General features: G+C 39.7%; 1 protein-coding gene across 11 annotated transcripts in view; it reads right to left on the reverse strand.

The window, feature by feature from the left end:
• PARD3 (par-3 family cell polarity regulator) overlaps positions 1-21415 on the reverse strand; it is a 461320-nt gene that overhangs the window by 165013 nt on the left and 274892 nt on the right. For all 11 annotated transcript variants that reach the window (XM_049798455.1, XM_049798452.1, XM_049798450.1 and 8 more), the window contains 3 exons: positions 17642-17830; positions 17003-17173; positions 5181-5331 (listed from right to left, as the gene is read on the reverse strand). In XM_049798455.1, the coding sequence (XP_049654412.1) occupies positions 5181-5331; positions 17003-17173; positions 17642-17830 (511 nt within the window). The remainder of the gene's footprint in view (positions 1-5180; positions 5332-17002; positions 17174-17641; positions 17831-21415) is intronic.

The raw sequence follows: 21415 nt of genomic DNA on the forward strand, positions 1-21415 counted from the left end.
TTTACAAGGAAACATCAAAGAAACTTCAAACCTAGTAATCATCAGTATATTTGACTGATCTGCAAATCCAAGATGTTGCTCGAGCTGTCTACAAACCTCTCCAAGACAATAATTTTCCCTCGGGCTAGGAAAGTGCTATAAAATTTAGACTCTGAATACACTTCAAGTCCAGTTTTGCATATATTAATTCAACTTCAGCAAGGTAATCTGTAATAATATACAGTATTTTGGACGGTGTAATAAGGAAGGGAAAACATTCTCCCTTTCAAGCGTGTCTCATCTCAGGACAATGAGGCTCAAACTTCTTGAACAAGTTACCAATCTAAAGAAGCGTAGCCTGAGGACCATACCAAACTATGGGGTAAAAAGAGTTCCCATCTGTCTGTGCAGAACAACAACTCTCAGAGCTCCAGTAGCAAATGGCTGGTCTCCAAGTCTATGAGGACTTTCAGCTTAGAATGAAAAACATGCCAAACAGCAACACTTCAAACCTATAACAGTATAGACCTATAATAGGCCAGAAAATAAGTTTGGACCTGAATTAAACCACCAATGTAAAGTGCTCCAAAAAACCCTGAGCATACACGGGACATAAAATGAACAACAGGCTTACTCATGAAGAACCCAACTACTCCAGGGCCTTTTAAATCTTGAAAAATCTCTGAAGATTGATTAATCAGTTTGCTGTGATAACTTGGCTCCCCTACTACACTGCATTGTCACGATACTGCATCTGGCTTGGTTCTTGTGCTTTTGCTATCACTTTCTCTTTAAAGGAAGGTCTAAGAAATCTGTTGAACACCCTTATGATATGTTCAAAACCAAGTATTACTTTATGAGTGACTCTCATGAGCATTTTGATGTCATGGGATTCAGACCAATGGTACACTTCAAGCCTCTTGCACAAGTAGAGGGTCTTTCTTGCTCTGACATGGCAAGTGATTCCTAACCTGTCCCACCAAGAAATCAGCAACAGCTATTCTGTGATTAAGAATGAAGTATTAACCAAAGTAATAGAGTAATAAATAATGGAAATAATAATAAGAAAAGGAAATAGTGATGATGACAATGGTAATAGTGATGAGACTTGCTACAGGAGGGATATAGAGAATTGTGCAATGAAAAATCAGAACTTCTGCAGATCTTGATTTTTTTTATTTTTTACTAACAGCATATTTGTCCCCAGCAATATACTGAGTTTTGGCAAAATTTCCCATAGACACTCATATAATCTAATTTTCCAAGCTAAATGGAGGTGGGATTTGTGATAAACATCTGGTGAACGTCTAAGGACAAAAATGTTTCCACTATACCCAGGCTTTGGATTTCAAGAGAGTGCTCAGATCTGTCAAGACTATTGTAGCAGACCAGCACATCCTGATGAGATTCCTGGCCAGGGAACTGCATTCTGCTTGTAGAGGGTTATTTTCATTTCATTGACACACACACGCTACATCTCTAGCTTAATTTTTTTCAGTAGTGCTTCCTCCTGATTCTATCCTTAAGATAGCAATTTTTTATGTAGAGAACAAAGTATTTCCTGTTATGTAGGAACTATCAAATTTTACAAAGTTCTGAGGGATCCTTCACGATGAAAAGAAAATTCAGTGCAAGCTATTCTTATTCTGTGTACCCCCGATAAATAACTTCTGTTTAGTCACCGTTAGCAACAAAACCCACTGTGTTCATAAAAAAAATATCAGCAACTAGAAGAAAGAGATGAAAGAGGACTTTGTACTAAGCTGTTTGTTGAATAAGAATAATTTATATACACAGCAGCTATGTATTTGCGTATTGCAAAACTCAGGAGTATAATGGCTGATATACAAGGATGGTGTACCAGAAGAAGAGGCTTGAATTTTTAATCATAGAGCCAAGCAAACCAGCATTACATAGTTGTTATTTTGAATGTACTAACATGCAACCTGAAGATATTAAAAATAAATAAATAAATAAAATATGGTGTTATTATAGCCATCTAACTCTTAGAAGACTCAATTTGTTTAAATAAAAAACGCCTCTCCAAAAACAAAAATACCATTCCCTGAATAGAGAAAGCCATACCTCCTCTCCATCAGAAATTTTCAGTGAAATATTATCAAATGAAAAAGTGTAAGAAAATCTGCAATAGCAATAATCATCTAGAAAAGTAGATCAACATAAGAATCATTGGAAACATTAAAAGATTCCTGTAGCCTTTATGCAGTAAGCAAACATTATTTTACATAATTTAAATCACGCTCTAAAATTGGTATTTTATTCCCACTCTCACAGCAAGGCTCTGACAAACAGTTCTTGCTGTCAGTTATGGATTGAAAGAGTAAGGAAATTGTCTTAAATACCTTTCCTGAAAATTACATTAGATGTATTTAAAAGAAACAAAACTCTTTTAAAAGTTCAGTTTCAACTTTAAGCAATGACTAAAAAGAGCAGGCACTTTCCAGACCTTGAAATTATCACTTTTGAACAGTCTAACTTAGGAAGGAGGAAAACTCAAAATCCATCAATTTTATCCAGCAGCAACAGAAGCAGAAAGACCTATTCCTTCACACATGAAATCAAACTGTGACCTCCTCACCACAAGGTACGAAGAGTACAAAAGTTTACACAGTTAAATCCACTGAGGGGTAAATAAAAAGACATCAGGTGATTCAGAGAGCCCGTAAATCAGAGCGCTCAATATGGGGAGAGCACTCAAGGGAATCAGCACTGCGTAAAGCACTCCTTTTGGCTTGTTTTCATGGTCAGGATTGGCATGGCAAGGTACAGACCTCCAGTATTCCTCAGCCAGATTGTTCTTAGGACTAATCCTCACTTTTAGGTCAATTTTCAAGAAAGGAGGAAAACTCTGGAAGAGTCATGTAACACCACATATACATTCTCAAGAAAATAAAAAAAGTTATGTGTTTTTTCTCATCATCAATGCTAATAGGAGAGGAATTCCACTGCATAATAAATTATTGAGTCTTACAAATGTTAGCTACACTGAAACAAGGAACTCTACCTATCTCTCCCAACAGGTAATAATAACCCTCTGTCACATGGCACTGCAAGAAAACATGCATGCAATAATACAACAAAAGATTATAAACACTACAGTTTTACTTAGTGGTACCGATTAATTCAGAAAAAATAGCATATTAGAAAACTGACTGCTACCTAAAAACTGGGTTTAAACATGACAGCTTTGTGAAGCTGTCATGATTGCAGAAGGGAACGACCTAGTCTTGGCAAGACCAGTTTTCATTTACGCTGGACTAGATCATATTTACTACGAGGTTCAGGCACAACTTGATTTTCCATGTGCTTCCAATTAAAGCATCAATGGATTTAAGTCACAAGCAACCAATTTTCTACATAGTTCCTGGTTTCTGAAAAAAATACAGAAAAACAGAGGAAATCAAAACATCAACTTCAGGTTATAAAAAACTTAGAAAATGCAGGACAGATTTTTTTCACTACGTCTACATTTCAGAGGTATCCAAAAGCATTAGATTTTAAGAGCTTTGGAAAGATTTTTTTTTTTTCTTTTGTTGAAATGTTAGTTACTGGCTGCTGCTAAAGGGATGATACCAGACTGATGAACCACTAGTTCGATTTGGCATGGCAAGTCCTGTGTTCCTTTGATGTGGAAATAAACTGCATTGCTGACACACATGCACACAGGCTCTCTCAGGGTTTCTTCTCCCATCACTGGACAAGGTGTTTAAGCGATAACTCGTTAACGCTTATATGAGCTCTATGTGTAAATCCTCTGCAACATTGATGGAAAAAGCAGAAAGTAGTGCTTTGCAAATGTTTTATCTAAAGCACTGACGCCACAAGAACTAGTCCCTTCACTGGGAGAGTAGTGCTAAAGACTTCAAATTATTTTATCATTCTTTAAATTTGTCAACAAATAGGTTTATTAAATTGTTCACGTTGGGTGAAAAGGTTTCATGCTTCCTTGATTCTCAGGTATACAATTTTTCTTCTGAGCTGCGCAAAATGTAATGCAATAGAACAGAACATGATTTATTTCTAATTACTGTTGCCCAAATGCACAAAAAAAAAGACAAAAGACTTAACTGAAGAAATATCTTAAATAGCAAATTTATGGATTTTCAGAGAGTTTAAAAACAGTGTTATTCTGCTACCACAGCGAAAAAGCAAACCCCAAAATAGAAAAAAATTTTTAAAAGCCCCAACAACCCCAAAACAGAGTGAAATATATATACAAACTGCTGACTGGAAAAAGCCTGAGTGGTGGACTTTCATTTTCTAGGGCTAAAAATTAATCTGAAGCAATTAAAAACTACATTCAGCCTGGCTTCCTAACAAGTTTACAGCAGCATCTTCTAATATATTCTGTGTGTGTCAAGCACACTAAAAAAAGTCCCAGATTTAATGGCCATATCTTATGTTTAAAACTTGCAACTCAGGCAAGCAATCGTCGCGAATTCTGTCAGGTGCTATTTTCATCAAGCTGCTTTTTGTGTTTAAATTTGAAAATCCTTTCAAACTAATCCCATCCTAGTCAGTAAATCCAACCACTCCTGTGGCAAGGCAAGTCTTTATTACCTAGCTCTGTACATCGGAAGCTGAATTGCTGCACAGCAACCGCTAATAACCTCATTATCCACTGGGGCCACGCAGATGGTATGGCACAGAATCTACACAAGGGATGCTTAAAATTAGTTATGAGGTTTTAAAATTGGTGTCCTGCAAAGCAAAAATTCAAACAAATTAATGAAATGCTTTAATAAGCATAAATGGATGCAAGTTTGCCTTATTTATTTTTGTACTTCAGTATGACTGAAACAGAGGAGAAGAAATGCTGAAATTAATTATAAATTACCATGAGTCACTGACTTTCATGTGAATGAAGACTCAACATGGAGACTAGACCAACCAATAAATTCTTGTCCCAGATTAGACACTGAAAAACCATCTTAAATGCTCCTGTCATTTGTTCTGCTACCTGCCACGGGATACGAAATTGACTTTATAATTCCATTTGACTCTCTTTCTCACATTAACTGTAGAGAAGGCTTGCGTGGAATAATTTTAAGGCACATTTTAAGTTGGTCGGTGCAACTTCCATGTTCCCCGATTCCCCCACATAATACATTAATTGCCCTTCCATGAATCACAGAGAGGAACAAAAACACGCCCTGATTAGCCGAAGAAATGCGACTCACCCATTATCCTACTCAGTGCCGCGTTCCTGGTGGGCGACTCGCTGAGACCCTCGATTCCCCCATAGAGGGAGTGGGAAATCCTCCGTTCCCGCTCATCCAGTAGAGTCTCTATGGGCAGCTCTGGCCCAGAGGGGCTCCCAGGTGACTCCAACTGCACAGAGAGAGGAAAATTAGCGCCCAGGGTCCATTTAGCAGCATGGGGGAACTGTAACAACTTGCCTAAGGCCTAGACCCGTCTGGGCACCAAATGAGCTAGAACTTCTCACCCTGGACAAATATAATTTGCAATGACAGCTCTGCTTAATGACCACCTTTCTAAGCCACTTTACACTGCACCTCCCATGGTGCCCTGTCAAATTTCAAATCCTTCAGCAGAAAATTGGTGAAAAAAACCCATTGCATTTTGCTGTCTCTTTGTTGGATAATTTCTTAAACAGTGAGTTTTGGCTTTTTTCAATACTGTCGGGCAGACAGCTGGACCATCCTTCCCACACTGACAGCCTGTCAGAACGAGGCCCCTGTCAGAAGCACGGAGCAGGAACCCCATTTGAAATTGGGCTGCTGGCACTTTTTGAAGTGATGCAATTTGCTTTCAAATGTAATCAACATGGAAACCCCCAGGAAACCCCACCACACATATTAGTAACCAATATGCAACACTCAAACATTTTGCAGTTCCGCAGGAAAGAAGAAAAAAAGACCTCAGACTTTGCAGTAACTTTTTTTTTTTTTCCTTTATGATGATGAGTTCTTTGCTCTGCCTTTCCTGACTGCAGGGTTCAGAGGCCCTGCGTGCTACATTCAGTCTGGAAGCTTCCCTGATCCCTGGCACTGCTGCAGCTTCCTGGCAGAGCCACAAAAAACAGAACCGGCAAGACCCGAGGTGCCCCCAGCCCAGCCCTCAACCCCCAGAGCTGCCGGGTCCCTGCCACCACAACTCCAGGCAGACCTCCCCGCGGCATTACAAGACAGATGAAGTAGGTGGTGGAAGAAGCGATGGAGAAAGGCTGCTGGGCCACACGCACAGGGGAAAAGACTGCATGTACGGCCACCTCCCCACCCCAGTTGCCTTCTGTCAGAAGGCTCCCCTGAGCGACCTCCCAGCTTAGCCTTGGTTTGCAGAAGCTGGACACCCCTTGTTTTCCTGCGCATGCCTCTCAGATTTTTCAAAGAGAGGGAAAAGTTGAGTTTTCCTCAGTAAGCCCCAGAAAATCAGAGCTCAGTCGAAGGCAGCACCCATGCGAGGCAAGGAAAGAAAACAATTTTGTGTCATCTAGCTGGGTTTAGCCACCCCATTAGCCACGGGCAGCTCTGCTGCGGCTGCCAACGCAGCCCCTGGGAGTGAGGAGAATGAGCAACTGTGTGCTCACCGGTCAGTTTGGATGCCAAATTTGTCAGCACCCCGACACTCACTGCAGGGACAAGAGGCTCTCCACACCATCACCCAGCCCTCACACCATCCAGCCTTCCTGCCCCTAAAGCTGTCGGTTCACCTGACCTCCAGCACTCTGCTGGCTACTTGGTAATGCTACCAGAGGAACTTTGCCGAGACCATTAAGCCAATTCACCTAAACAGCGTGAACTGAAAACAGCTCTTTTAAAAACATAAACCTTTAAAAATAGATGTGTTTTGCAGGGTAATCATATGAACTCACACATCAAAGCGCGAGCTGTTCTCACCAACACGCCTGTTCATACTGAAGCGTATAGTTAAATCTAAAGAACAATGTCCCTACACAAATCCCATGGCATATATTTTATATGTATGGAAATACAGTGGGGACCAGATACTGCAAGATACTGAGCACGCTGCAAACTCTTTGAAGCTACTGGGAACTGGGAACGCTTATTCCAAGGACTGGTCTTTAAATGAGCATGAGAGGAGTAGTTTATAGTTTCAGGAATTACAATAACAAGCAACATGTTTGTTCCTTGTTTCTTCTTTAAACAGCTGCCCATTATTAATCACTTTTCCCGCAATCCCCAGATGACTAAGAAATGTACGGTATGAAAGATTTTTTAAAAAAAATCTGCTTCAGGGGCTACAAAGCACTCAGCTACAGTCTCCACAGCAGAGGCTTTGAAGTCAGCCCAATGGACTAACGACTTCTGACATTCGGGCACTGGCATAACGCCCGGTACACGGAGGGGTGGAGGTTTGCGAAATGCCGCATTACAAAGTTGAGAAGACCACGATCAGGAGGTCGCAGAGTCTGTAAAAATTATTATTTCTGTTCAAAGCCATCATCTGTTTAATATAAATGAGATACTTAATGAAGTTCCAAATTGTAGACTTATCTCTCCCAGTTTGATAAGCACTGGGGAGATTTACTGCATCGGAGGGTCAACACAATTACAATTGGAGGCACGTCAAGCTGCAGGAGAATAATAAACTTGCAGTGCAAGTGAATTAGACTCAATAAGGTTTAAATTGTGAAATGAGGATTTGTTTTATTAGGTTTTTTAAATTGCAGATTACAACTGACAGCTTTACTGAAAAGTAAATTAAACAATATTTGTAGCTTCTGTTATAATGGAATCTAAGGCAAATTCAAAAAGAATAGAAATGTTAAATTCTGAAACACCGTAAGAAAAAAAGCACACCAACATTACACTGCTTGAGAGCTTAAACTTGCACGATAAAGGCATTAAATGATGAACTAACCTTTATTTCACTGCCTTTAAATAAGGTGTGAAAATATCAAAGTGCTTTGGGATTTATTCACCCAGTGCTATATTGATGACTTTATGTAACAAGTGTCCAGCTTTTAGTGAGCCATATCACACAGTCCTTCTTCATGTGACAACCCATCAACTTTCAAACTAATTTGTAGGAAGGTCTCAAGAGATTTTCAGAAAGATACTGACAAGAAGAAAGCTCTGCATCAGAGAAATACATAAAAATTCACTCCTGGTAATGCAGTAAAGTACAGGGGAAATAGAAGAAACAGCAGGAGCGTTGTGTTTAGATGGCCGTGTTTGTAAAGTGAATCACGTATTTTATCATTTTCATGGGGGAAACTTTTTCCATTTCTAATTAGCATCTCAAAAGATGGGTTTAAACAAAGGCATCGACAGCCAACTACACAAATATTTTACAGAAGATACAATGCCTTTTATAAAATAGCAAAAATTAGACAGGAATTACAGAACTGGCTTTCACAAAAAAAGAATTCTTTTCCTTACATTGTTAACAGGAAGTTTGTGTAAGAAAAAATACATTGAATTTGGAAACTGTGCTGTGGGCAAGACAAAGAGACCGACAGTCCAAAGCAATATTGCAGTTCAAATAAAGACTTGTTCTTCCTGATGCATTTCTAATAAAGAGCTTGAATTACACATTCCAGTTCCTTCCCTTAGCCAGCATCAGTGCTATCCCATATAATTTAATTTGATTAACTGATAAAGAGCAGGCAATATTAACAAAGATGTACGAATCCCTGATCTTCATTAATGGCCTGGCAAGGAAAGCAAGCTAGGCAGCAACTGAACCCCATACTTCCTATCAATAGCTGCTCCTAACAGGAGCACTTCTTGGTGTGACAGTTCAGAGTCACAGACCAGTTGAGGTTGGATGGAACCACTGGAGATTATTTAGTCCAACCTCTTTCTCAAAGCAAGGTCAGCAAGAGCAGGCTGCCCAGTGCCTTGTCCAGTTGGGTTCTGAATACCTGCAAGGACAGAGACTCCACAACCTCTCTGGGCAACCTGTGCCAGTGGTTGACCACCCTCCCTCTTAGAAGAAGATTTTTTTTCTTACGTTTAAAAGAAATTTCTTGCATTTCAGTTTGTGCCCATTGCTTCTTGTCCTGGCACTGGGCAGCCCTGAGAAGAGTCTGCCTCGGTCTTCTTTATTCCCCCCCGCCCCCCATCAGGTATTTACAGACACTGGTAAGATCCCCCTGAGCCTTCTCCTCTCCAGGCTGAAAAGAGAGAGTTCCCTCTCTGGGTCCTAGCACTGATCTATAATAAATGATCATATTCATCAAAATGCAATAAAACCTCACATGCTACAGATATTGCCTGTAGCTCCTTTTCTCTCCATTCTCTTAAAATAAAAATAGAAACAAGATATATTTTTTTTTAAATAAAAAAGGTCTCTACCCTAGCTCTTTGTCATTCAGATAAGAACCAGCTGTTTGCTAAAGCACTGTCTGTACTAACTAGCCCAGCTGCTGCTTATCTAGATGATAAAAGGACAACGAATGCGGTCCTTTTTACTTAAACACCACCATCCATCCTATCTGAAGTTATGCACATAAATATGAAAAAAGTTTATGCACAAGAACATTGCCAAAATATTCACAGCATAAACATTTTTTTTTAAAGAAACAATAATCAGACTCCTTTTTTCCTTCAGAAAGTAAATTATCCAAATACTGGCATGCAAGCATTATGGATTTTAAAGAAGCCAGTACACAATATTATGCTGCATCCAGGGTACTGAAGCTCCTTCTATCACACACAATTATTCTCCAAGCTTTCCTTTTCCTTTCTTATCTGTGTACTGTGGCTAAGATGACCAAAAGGCTTCAGATTCCTTTTTCAACAGAGATACTTTTACAATACTACTACCAATATTAAATATGTTTTTCTTTGTTACCACCCAAGTTGGGATCCTGCTTTAGGGGCAGACTTTGCAAGATGCAAAAATGTAGGTAAATAGCCAGTTATAGGGTCAGGTTTGACTTACATGCACAATCATACACTACTAAATGTAAAATTAGTACAGTGTTTCTACAAAATACTGCATTCTTGTTCTGACAATGTTAAAAGGCAAGGAGAAGACAAAAAATGCTTCCAGAATGGTGGGAGGGAACCCCCACAACTGTGCAAAATGTACTTAAATGGTAGGTTATGGGGTATGGCGAGGAACCTGTACCAAGATGGAGCTTGTAAGTTGATACCAACGATGAAAAAACAGATAAAGGAGAAAAAAGTCAGTCAAAATAAATGGGGACAGGTAGAAAGGCAGAACAGAAGACACAAGATACTACAAAATAGAAACCCATGTACATACTTTCCCAACAACTACATTTTAAAAATATTTCTTGGGAAGTTTACTATTAGAAGTTTACCTAAGTACACTGAAAATCATGCACCAAAAAGACCACCAGAGGTGTAAGAGGACACCATTAACAAGTCCTGTATTAGAAACTCAGGGAAAATGTGCCACAATTTAAAAAACTCACCAATACGGCCCAAGAAATTGAGAGGAAGAAGGAAGAATTTTGACAGCACCCTTCAGAATGCTCAGACTGAAGGTAAAATGTTCACCAAAGATTTCAGGTGTAAGAAGGTACACAGGGAATCAGTTGGATCCCTTGATGGCAAGAGTGAAAAGGGCACTGAGGGACAAGTCTGCAGTAGGGAAGCTCAAAGTTTTCTTTGCCTCGGTCTTTACTGCTGAAGATATCAGGGAGATTTCCACACCTGATCCTATTTTTGTAGCAAATAAGGAGAGGAGTGAGATCAGCCAGAAGAAAATACACACGAGCATTAGATCAAATAGGTTATGTGAGAAGTTAACGTGTCACCCAGGTTGGATGGCGTTCTCCCAAAAGCCCTGAAGAAACTCAAACATGAAATTGCATAACTGCTGGCCAAAACGTTCAACATACTGTTCACAAATGGCCACGGTGCCAGAGGACTGGGGGTTGCCTGTATACCTAGAGGGGATCTTGGGAACTACAGACGAGGCATCTGACCTCCTTCCAGATAAAATGGTGGCATCTACAATAAAGAGTAAGATCACTGAGCATGACAGACATGGGTCCGTGGAGAAGGCAGACATTCATGGGAAAATCCTGCCTCACTGGGATGCTGGAGTTGCACTAAGGTGCCACTGAACTCTCTGGCAATAAAACGGACATGATGTATTTACATTTTCAAAAAGCCTCTACCAAGGCTTCATATCAAAGGCATTAAAGAAACTAAGTTTTCATGGGATTGGACTAAGGTTTCATTTTCTGGGTTGAAATCTGACTAAAGGATTGGACACAAGATCAGTCTTCAGGATGGTGAAGAGCCAGATGTAGGTTCCCCCACGGATCACAGCTGGGAACAGCTTAGGCTGATGAGCAGCTTTATCAGTGACTTGGAGAAGGGAGCAAACAGTGAAAGCATTGTGTTTGGAGAAGGTGCTAAAGCCTTTTTGGTAGTTAAATGAACTCCAGAAGGTCATCACAAAACTAATCTAGCAAGAAAAGAAAAAAAAAAAGAAACCTGTTATATCAATTTCAAAATAGGTAACTAGGTAATGCACGCAGGGAAAAATGATGCTTAATGTTTTATACTACCACACATACCAGAAAAAAAAGATGTTTGCTTGTTTCCTTTCTTCTATAATGAAACCACTCATTTGCAAAGTCTCTCTCACTGATCTGTCTACCAGTCATTTTATTTAAACAGTTGATTAGGTCCTTACATGGTCTGAATTCATGACTGTTTCTTTGCTTCATGGTTTGCTCCATTTTCAACTCAGCAACTGGAGCAAAGATGAACAGGCATGCAGAAAGAAATGTAGGGATCTGCTAATCATTTGAAACCCTTCATTTCAGGCAGGTTTGGCAAGACATTAATTCTGTCAAAAAAGGGAGATAGACAAGAAAAACCCTTGAAATCTCTCATTTTGAGGAAAATGGTGATGCTCTCTCTCTTAATGGCAGACAAGTGCTGCCTGCGTGTGACATGAACAGAGTGCAGACAAGCAATCTGTGCCTCTAAGCTGTCCAGGTTGCAGGACTGAAAAGAGCAGAATTCCAAAAGTAACAATTACCTTTATTTTCTTGAATCAGCACATACTGCCTCCAGCTGCACGGATCTGCCTGACAGTCGTGCCTACGCGCTATGTATGCATTACAGCCATACAGCCAGCAGCTCTTTGCCCATACAGGCTAATCATAAAAATATCACTAATTAACAGAACATGGCACAAGGAGCTCCAGTGTTTCTCCTTAAATCTTAACTGTCAAGCCCGAGTTAAAGATCTAAAAAGCTGATGGCCACATCTTCTTAAAACTGAGGTGTTAAATACTGGCTGTATATGAGTATCAAGTCAATACTATTGTTATTCTTCCCATTTTTGCCATTGTCTGCACAACTCTGGAAATGTACCTTAAAGTGTCTCTGTGCTTATATAGGAAAGTTGAAGAGTCAACACACAATGCTGATCACAGAGGGCAAGGCTGAAAGTTGAAAACATAGATTAGAACAGTATATTTAACTTTTTTTGAAAGGGGGGGTGGGGGGGTGGTGGAACTTAAGATATATCCAAATCCCCGACTAAATGTTTTTGTTACATTAATCTAACAGCATCCATCAAATATTCTGTGTGATTTTCTCTGGAGTGGCTGAGATATTAAACAAAGCTATGCAAGCTTTGTAGTAGTGCAGCTTACAGAATTAACTATATTACTGTACTCTGTGTAGACGTAATGCAAGCAGGAGAAAAACTCAGATACACAGTTTTGGCTTGGAGCTCATTCATAACTACCATTCACTCCATGCTTATATCAATATTTACTACAAGATAATTCACTCAAAAACCTGGATAGATTATGCTCTATCTCCTGGTGAGTCAATGAAAATTCTTTCTACAGGCAACTCTTCTGTTCAGTAAAACCACAACAGCATTAAAATGCTTTTTACCTTCTGGGAACTTTGTGGTCTTTTTTGAGCTTACAGTTACGTAAGTGCTGATGATGTAAATGATCTCCTCACTACCTCTCTGAAGACAAGATAATACTCTTATGGTGTTTATGTACATTTTTATTGTTACTATAATTGCTTTGGAGGCTTAGTCTACAACATGAGAACTGGTGAAGCTAAATGAGTACTGCTGGCATGAAAAAGGAGTATCAGAGGTCACTTCACAAATTTTTGAAACAGTTTCATGATCAAGTTAAGTAGACTTCGACTTTTGAAGCCTTCTGACAAAGAAACAGCTCCTCTGCAGCACATTGGACGCAACTGTCCCTGCCTCTCTAAACCCAGGACAACAGAGATTGAGCCGTCCTCTCTTCTAGACAGCAACCCAAATACAAAAAGCACATGAAAACTCAGGTGTGAATTGAAACACAGAGAAATGGCACTCTGCAGAACCATGCTGTCAAATGACTCCCCCCCCCCCCCCCCGCAATTCTTAGGGCTGATTTTGAAAATGAATATTAAAAACAAAAGAACAGTATTCATACTACTAACTTTCTTAAAATCCAATTCAAACTCAATTTTACTGAAGAAAAAAGCAGACTGGGTTGCCTATCTATCTCAAAAGAACTCAGTTTGATTTCGCAAATGCAAAACTATCACTGGACTGGAAGCTACAGGGAAAAAAAAGTCTTCTTCTTTTTGTTCTTTTTGCTGTTGTTTTTTTAACATCCAGATAGCAAATGCTTTTGTCATCCATATGTTGAACATTGGCATTATCACCCCTTGTACAGATTCCCCTTCCGAAACACTTGTAGCTGCTCTGTGGCATGGCAGGGAATCTCAGGGCACCGAGTCCTGACCTCACATCATGATGCAGGACTGACCATGCCACAGGAATGGAGCAGAATGAACACATGTTGGCGATGCACAAAGGGAATATAATCAAGCTCGTTCCACTTACCTCTGGTTCTGCAAGACTAACAAGAGTGTAAGCTATATTTTTGTCCATAAAGTGAGCACATATAATGCAGAATCAGCACAGGAAAGAAATCAGTTGAACAGGATCTTTTTTGTTGCTGTTATTTTATGGTGACTCCTTTGGAGAACCAAAAGAGAGAGAAAAGCATAGAAAACACCAGGAAAATACTTTCTCAAAAGGTAAACATTTATTTTCTGTCTTTAAGAAAAAACAGTAAAACCCCATTTCTGAGGAACTGGGGTTGTTTAGTCTGGAGAAAAGTAGGCTGAGGGGAGACCTTATCGCTCTCTACAACTGCCTGAAAGGAGGTTGTAGTGAGGTGGGTGCTGGTCTCTTCTGTCAGGTGGCTGCATATAGGATGAGAGGAAATGGCCTCAAGTTGCGGCAGGGGAGGTTTAGACTGGATATTAGGAAAAATTTCTTCACCAAAAGGTTTGTCAAGCATTAGAACAGGTGCCCAGGGAAGTGGTTGAGTCACCATCCCTGGAGGATTTTAAAAGAAGTGCAGACGTAGCACTTAGGGACATGGTTTAGCGGTGGACTTGGCAGTGTTAGGTTAATGGTTGGACTCGATGATCTTAAGGGTCTTTTCCAACCTAAACAAGTCTACGATTCTACAATTCTACACTAGTAAAAGGTGTGATTTATCAAGATAGGGTCTGCCCTTCTGAGCTTTTACTTCTAATCTGCAAGCTCCTGAATTTGCTGCCAGTCAGATGTAATTTATTTTTTGTTCTAATACTAAAAATCTTTGCTGAGACTGTATACTAGGCTGGGTGGCAGCTACAGGAATACTTGAAGGGGACAACTTGCGTACCACTGCATCTAAGTAATCTACATTGCTGAATTAAGCATAATATAGCTGAGGCTGCCAGACACGGCCAGTATCTGATGCTCCATGGGAAAGTGAATAACACTGCAATGCTCTGTTGCACAATGCTGCTCTCCAACTGGGCCTTAGTCCACACATCCATCACTTAGGGACTAAGCTAACTGAATACCACACTCATATATGGTATTCATGCAAGATACATAAATAATATTATCATAGCTTATTAGTATTATATCAGATTAAGAATATTTAAAGTTTAAAACCGTCCAATTCTTGGGTAAAAAAGTAGAGTTTAATTGCAAAGTGTCAAAAAAAAAAAAATAATTCTCTCTTCACTTTTCATTTCATTGAAGTCCAGGCATTGCAAGACTTTCAGAAAACTGGTTTCTTGAATACTGCCAGCTCAGCAGGTAAATAGCTTTATGTCCATGCCAGTTGTGCTTTCATCATATTAAAATATGCAAACAGTATATACATCGTATTTCCTTTAGATATACGAAAGCAGTAATTCCTCAGGAAAAAATACTTACAAAAATTATTTTGTAAACATGATCACTACATCAATAATTGCATATCATCACTTTCCCAAATGATTATGGCTCATCTCACTAGCTTACTAAGGATTTGGGAAAATGCATAAAAAATTGTATAGTAGGCCCAGACAGACACAGCTCCCCATCCTGCTCCCTCTACAGATACATTTCAGTGTATCTAAATCTGGTTCTAACATCCGTTCTTTCATCTTGGAGCACACATACTGTAGACTGAGCTGTGCTTTTTTTGCCATGTGATTTCTGCAATATACATCACACTAAATGTCAAACAGATGTGGGGCACCAAACTAATCTTAACTTGAACAAGCAAAAATTCTATCGGATTTAAGGAGCAATGTCTTTGGTTCATCATCGCTGGATTTGCTCCATCATGTTTACAAACACTGTCTTGATATATTTGATCTAGAAGACTTTCACTAAAACAAGAGTGAACACCGTCTACATCCTTTTCGAAAAAATTATACTCAACACAGAAATAATCTAAAATATTTCACCCTTTTTATTTAGTAGCATATGAAATGCATCTGAAATTAGGTAGGAATAAGGAACAGTCTCCAAAGAACAGTCTGGAGTCCAAGTTCAGAATTAAGGCTAGAACAGAACATCACCAAATACGAAAAGACCAGAATTCCTTCAACACCAAGTGAGAAACCATGTGCATCCAAGCTGGCTTTCCAGCAGTGTGTATATATAAACATGTGTGTATGTGTATGAAAGCTATGTATAAGCAGTGAATCAAGAGGAACTTAAGACTTCTAGAGAGGCTAATGTCTTTTTCAAACATGATTTTATAATTCACTATGGACTGGAATTTTTTAAAGATCAATTTTATGCATTAAAAACCACACCATTCCTTTCCCCCCTAGGCAGGATCAGCAGTACTAAACCAATTTTGCACATCATTTTTGAAGCATGATGCTCAAGAAATAACATTCCCAATAAGACCTTACCGGTGTTAACAAGAATGAAAGAATGACTTCTAGATGTCGTAAGAACAGATGCTTCCCTGACCCATCATTCAACTGCACCCTATTTAACTCAGTGCATTCCTCCAATTTGTCAAAATCATTTTGAAGTCTAATTCAGTTCTCCACAGCATCTGCAGTCCTTCTCAGTATCATATGCCCACATATTCCTACTATATAGCATATTTTACATTAGTCTAGAAGATAAACTATTAGAAACCATTAATATGTTTCAAAACATTAACACATTAACATTGCACTGGAGGAGACAGAAGTTGCAAATAGCAGAAAAAGAATCACCACTTCACCCTGAATTCAGTATTTCATAATTCCCTGCAATGAAGGCCAAGACACAACATATTTTACATCCAAAATAACAGAATAATTTGCATCAAGTTTTGCAGAATCTTTACATGGAATGTTCAATTGCTTAGATGAAATATAATAATGAAATGTAAAAGCTCTACACTTAATTAAAAAAACTTAAAAGTGACAAAGAAGCAAGTCAGTCAACACAACTCTATAAACAAAAGATTCAATAGACCTACATAAAAAACTCCAAAGAACAAAAATCACGTAAACAGTGGGATCCAATTACAAAATCAATATAGTTTTATTCAGTGCTTCCTGTTATTTATTGATGAAAATCTCAAAAGGAAAACTTTATTGATCGGCAATAAGGTTAGCATGTCTAACACTGAAATTCAGATCATTTTGTAATTCTCTCTTTCTTTAGCTTCTCAAATATTATTTTCCAGGTCTCAGAGGAAACGTGACATCTCCTATAAATACAAATACCTTAGAAGTAAAAACTCCCAGTCCCGTTATCAAAAGCATATTACCTCATTGCATTTACTTATTCGTCTCGCCACAATAAGCTGAATCATTCCCCGTTTGTTTCCTTCAGTGGACATGGACCTCCTTAAGGTTTCCATAGCATCTTGATTTGTTTTGCCCAATAATGATTCTCCATTTACTGCTATTAGTTGATCATTCACTCGAAGCCTGCCATCCTGGAAAAGTAAAGTTTATAGCTAGTTACGCAAAACATGCACAAAAGTTTAGTCTGCTGGAGAGAAGAAAAAAACAAAAGAAAAATAATCAAACAACTATGCTTAGTTCTAATAGTTTCTGGCCAAATGAACACTTGTATAATAGCTTCCATTGCAGCCATTGTAGGAAATGTCTGTTCCAATTACAGTTTTGGACTGCAAGCTATTATCACAACCTGTTTGCGCAAATAGCATACTAATTGAACGGTACCAGAGATGGCTTGTATCCTTCCTCAGAATCTGTAAGGGCTGTTTAAATCCTGGGATGAGCAAACATGTGAATCTGAGTAGAAATCTAAATATCACCTCTGATGGTGTAATTGGAAAAAGCTAGTTATAGAGCAATCTCATTCTTGAATCTGTGGTTATTTTCAAAACAGCATTATGGAAAACCAAGGAAGACCAAAGTACACAGATGTTCCCTCTTACCTTGGATGCTGCTCCACCGTTAATAATGGACTTGACGAAGATTCCTAAATCGGCATGGTTTTCTTTTGACCGGTTACCTTTGACGCTCACGCCAAGTCCAGCTGATCCAGAGTCATTCAGTGGAACTTCAAATGTCAGGAATTCCCTGGTGCCATCAGGTGTGAGGACAAGCTCCTCCTCTTCTGCTTTCTGTCGGGAAGATTAGCATAGGATTATAGAAGAGCATTTCTCCTCGGGAATTCTCTTCCCTCTACAGCTATTACCATTAAACCCCCCCTGCTTTTAACTACAATGCCACAATATTTTCCACAGTAATTGTTTGAAGAAACATGCACAAATAGTGTATTTTCAATCACCCACACTGACGCCTAGATTCAGAAATATCTTACAGATGTGTCTAAGTGTTTCTCTGTCTAGTAGAATAATTGAATTGTGTGTCATTACTTCATGTGCCATTAATAGCAACTCACGTGTAAGCTACTATTTCATTAGCCAAAAGAAAGCCATATCAGAAATATATTCTTATCTGCAAACCTACAGAATTTTTAAAATAGCATCATCATCTATGGTAGCTTTGCAGTCATGGGGAGAAACTAAGCGCAAGAAAATTAAATTAAAAAATTAGTCATTCACCTCATTTCGTTTAAAACTAGCTGTGTTAGGAAAAACAGAAAATTACACAGCTGAGATCTGCAACCGCTCATCCCTCTGCTATTGCCAGGCTTAGCGTGAAACCCAGCTCTGAGTGCCAGATTTCCTCTCTTTCCCGGCTCTGCCCTTCACCTCTGTCCCTCTACCCACATCGTTGGTTCTTCACTGCCCTCCACACCCAGTTTTAGCCTGGCCAGGACAATGGCTGGTTCCAGGATTTTGAACACCTGGAATTATAGCCCCAGGCCCGCCAGAGTCCCCAGCAAGGACCTGCTCAGCGACACCTTTCCGTGCACCCAAAGGCCGTGCAAGCGCAGGTGACCGGCCTCTCGCTTCACCTCCCGCGGAGCTCAGGGCGGCGGCAGGCTGGAGCGGGGGCCCTGCAGTGTCCTCCCAAAGTGGTGGCACTCGTGGGGGCAGCAGGCACAGGCACAGCACCCGGGAAAGAAAACAGTCAGGCCCTGAGGAGCAGTGCTTATGAGGAATGGGAGGGATGGGCAGTTCACCAGCCCTGTCCCTTGCGGTAGACACGGTACACTTGTCTCTGACCATCTTTCAGTTATAACAAAGCGGTTATAACCACCTTTGGTTATAACTTTATCAACTAAAGAAAGAAGTCATGCCCTTAAAGGTAATTCTCTGCAGTGGTCCCTTTGTCTGGCCTCCAGAAAGATGCTCATGAACCCAACTGCGCTGTTTTTTTCTCACCTACGTGAAGGAGAAAGAGTAGGAGAACACCCACCAGAAGGTGCCCACAAATGTCCAGCAGTCGGCAGTTCTTCTCTGGAAGAATTAATCTGGCCAATTTTTTCATAATCTAAGCAAATGCATCACCTCCCTTACCGACACTGATATTATACTGACATTTCCCACGTCACTCTCATCTATTTGCAAAGCTCATTCCTATTTTTCTCCTACTCCCAGATGCTTGGAGTAGGACAAGACACATGAGAAGTTAACGTGCGCCTGCTGAGCCGTCTCTGTTTTTTAAGACCTGAGGAAATGCAAAGCTGACAGGCTCTTCTGAAATTCAAACACAGACTACGGCAAAGATGGATGTGAAAGCCATGTGGAGTACAGCAGACTGAGATGATCAATTTGGGCACAAGCATGCTAGTTTTGTCACTGTTGACCTAGAAATGCAATGTGAAAATGTCACATGGGAAGGCAGTCAGACTGCTGAGAGAACTGGAACAGCCGAGGGAAGAAAAACAGGAGCTCTATCTTTTCCCGCTTGGTTAAAAGCATGAACCTTGATGTGTTCACCAACCCCTTCCCTTGCACTAGACGCTATTTGCTCATCTCTAACCATCTTTTGTTTATAACAAAGCACAATGCTTCAACAATTAAAAAAAAAAATAAAAAATTAACACCCCCTATCTAAGTGCCATAGCTAGGCTGGCTCACTTATGAAAAAAAATACATCCAAATACATCTCTTGGCCACGCAAAACAGCATGATCTGTGCTAGCTGTCAGGAATGGAAAAGTGCACTGTATCCATGGAAAAATACTGGATCTAAAAAATATTTCCCAAATTTGGGGAAAATTACAACCCTAATTTTCCTGCTTGGGTCACAGAAGCACTAGTTACAGCATACATTTGAATGCATCTTTTGTCAGGTGGCTGCAGAATAAAACAATCTAAGAGAGATGCACGTTACCTTTTAGTTTCTGGAACACTGATCACTTTCACATTCCTTAATAAATAGTAGGAGGAATAAAAGCTCGCGAGCCAAAAGGGAGATAAAGCCAAGGTAGGATGTATGAGTAATCCAAGGAAGCACATAAACTTACTGGATTTGTCTTTACTACTATTATCATAAATTTACAATCAGCGCCCACACCCCACCCACCCCCAGTATTTTCTAATCTTCTAAAAAATCTGGAAGAAATTCAGCCACAGCGATCTCCCTTCCAGGACAGAGAACTAAACTGCTTCCCCGCACAGCCTGTCCCCGTCGGGTGCACTTTTGTATGCCAAAGGGTCAATTGGAGAGAGCGTCTCAGTAAGCATCCCCAAGGACTTGGCTAATGGCCTCTACGCTACTTCTCTTCAGTGAGACCAAAGAGATGCATTATCAGCTCAGAACTATTTTTAATGTGAGGCTTCTGCTTGCTTGTTTTCTACAGCTCTGAATAAGGAGAGAAGCTAGTATCAGGCCACAGACACCTGAGTGTGCAGGTGAAACTTAAGGACTAAACCTGGAGGAAACTACTCCTTGACAGCTGCATACGAGTAGATCATGCTCATGAAAAAAATGAGAAACAGCAGCCTCAGCGCTGGGACAGAAGTATTGAAGCCATGAGAAAATTGCTCAACTCATCCAAAGAAAAAAATTACTATTACTGGGCTAAGGCTTCATCAAGTATCCACAGCTTTTTCAACTAAGCCAGCCTGTTTCACCCCCAGACCTGTGCCCACAATTTTAGGGACATGAGAAGCCTTTTGCCCTCTAGAATCTGTTTGTCATCTGTCAGTACCATATGCCTGAACATAGATTTTAAAAAGAGAAAGCAATAGAGAGAACAAGCATTCCTTTTTGATATACCACAATTTTTTCTAAGAACACTTAGGAGAAAAATGTGGCTTTCAAGAATAACTGAGCCATTAAGATTCAAGGACTATGGATATGAAAATACCAACTCTAACATTTGTGCCACACCATGGTACCAAAGAAGGTCTTACGAGATATGATATACTGAATACAACTTCATACATACAAACCTTGGATCAGAACTATATAGTGATCAGGAACCTCTAAGCATGTCATAAAGGAGCCATTCTCAGAGAAATAAGCAGGAAGACTTTAGCCTGATACCATAATATTTTGAACCAAAGTTGTAAAAACAAAAATAAACCACCAAAACCTCAGACTGGCTGAATCTTTTGTTCTCCAAAGCCTTTTAGAGTACAGAAACATTACATGTACGGCAACTCTTTACAATCAGTCAAATATCAGCTGTTATAAAAAAGTAGAATTTGTGCTGAAGTTGTGTTGAACGTTAATTATCTAAATGTAACAAACCATATAAATTCCCTAATACATCCAATGAGACAGCATAAAAATGCACAAAAATCTAAAATGCAGCATTTAAAAATTTCAGCTGAGAACACAATCACT

The sequence above is a fragment of the Accipiter gentilis genome, chromosome 4 (genome assembly GCF_929443795.1).
Source record: "Accipiter gentilis chromosome 4, bAccGen1.1, whole genome shotgun sequence".
Taxonomy (NCBI): Eukaryota; Metazoa; Chordata; class Aves; order Accipitriformes; family Accipitridae; genus Astur; species Astur gentilis.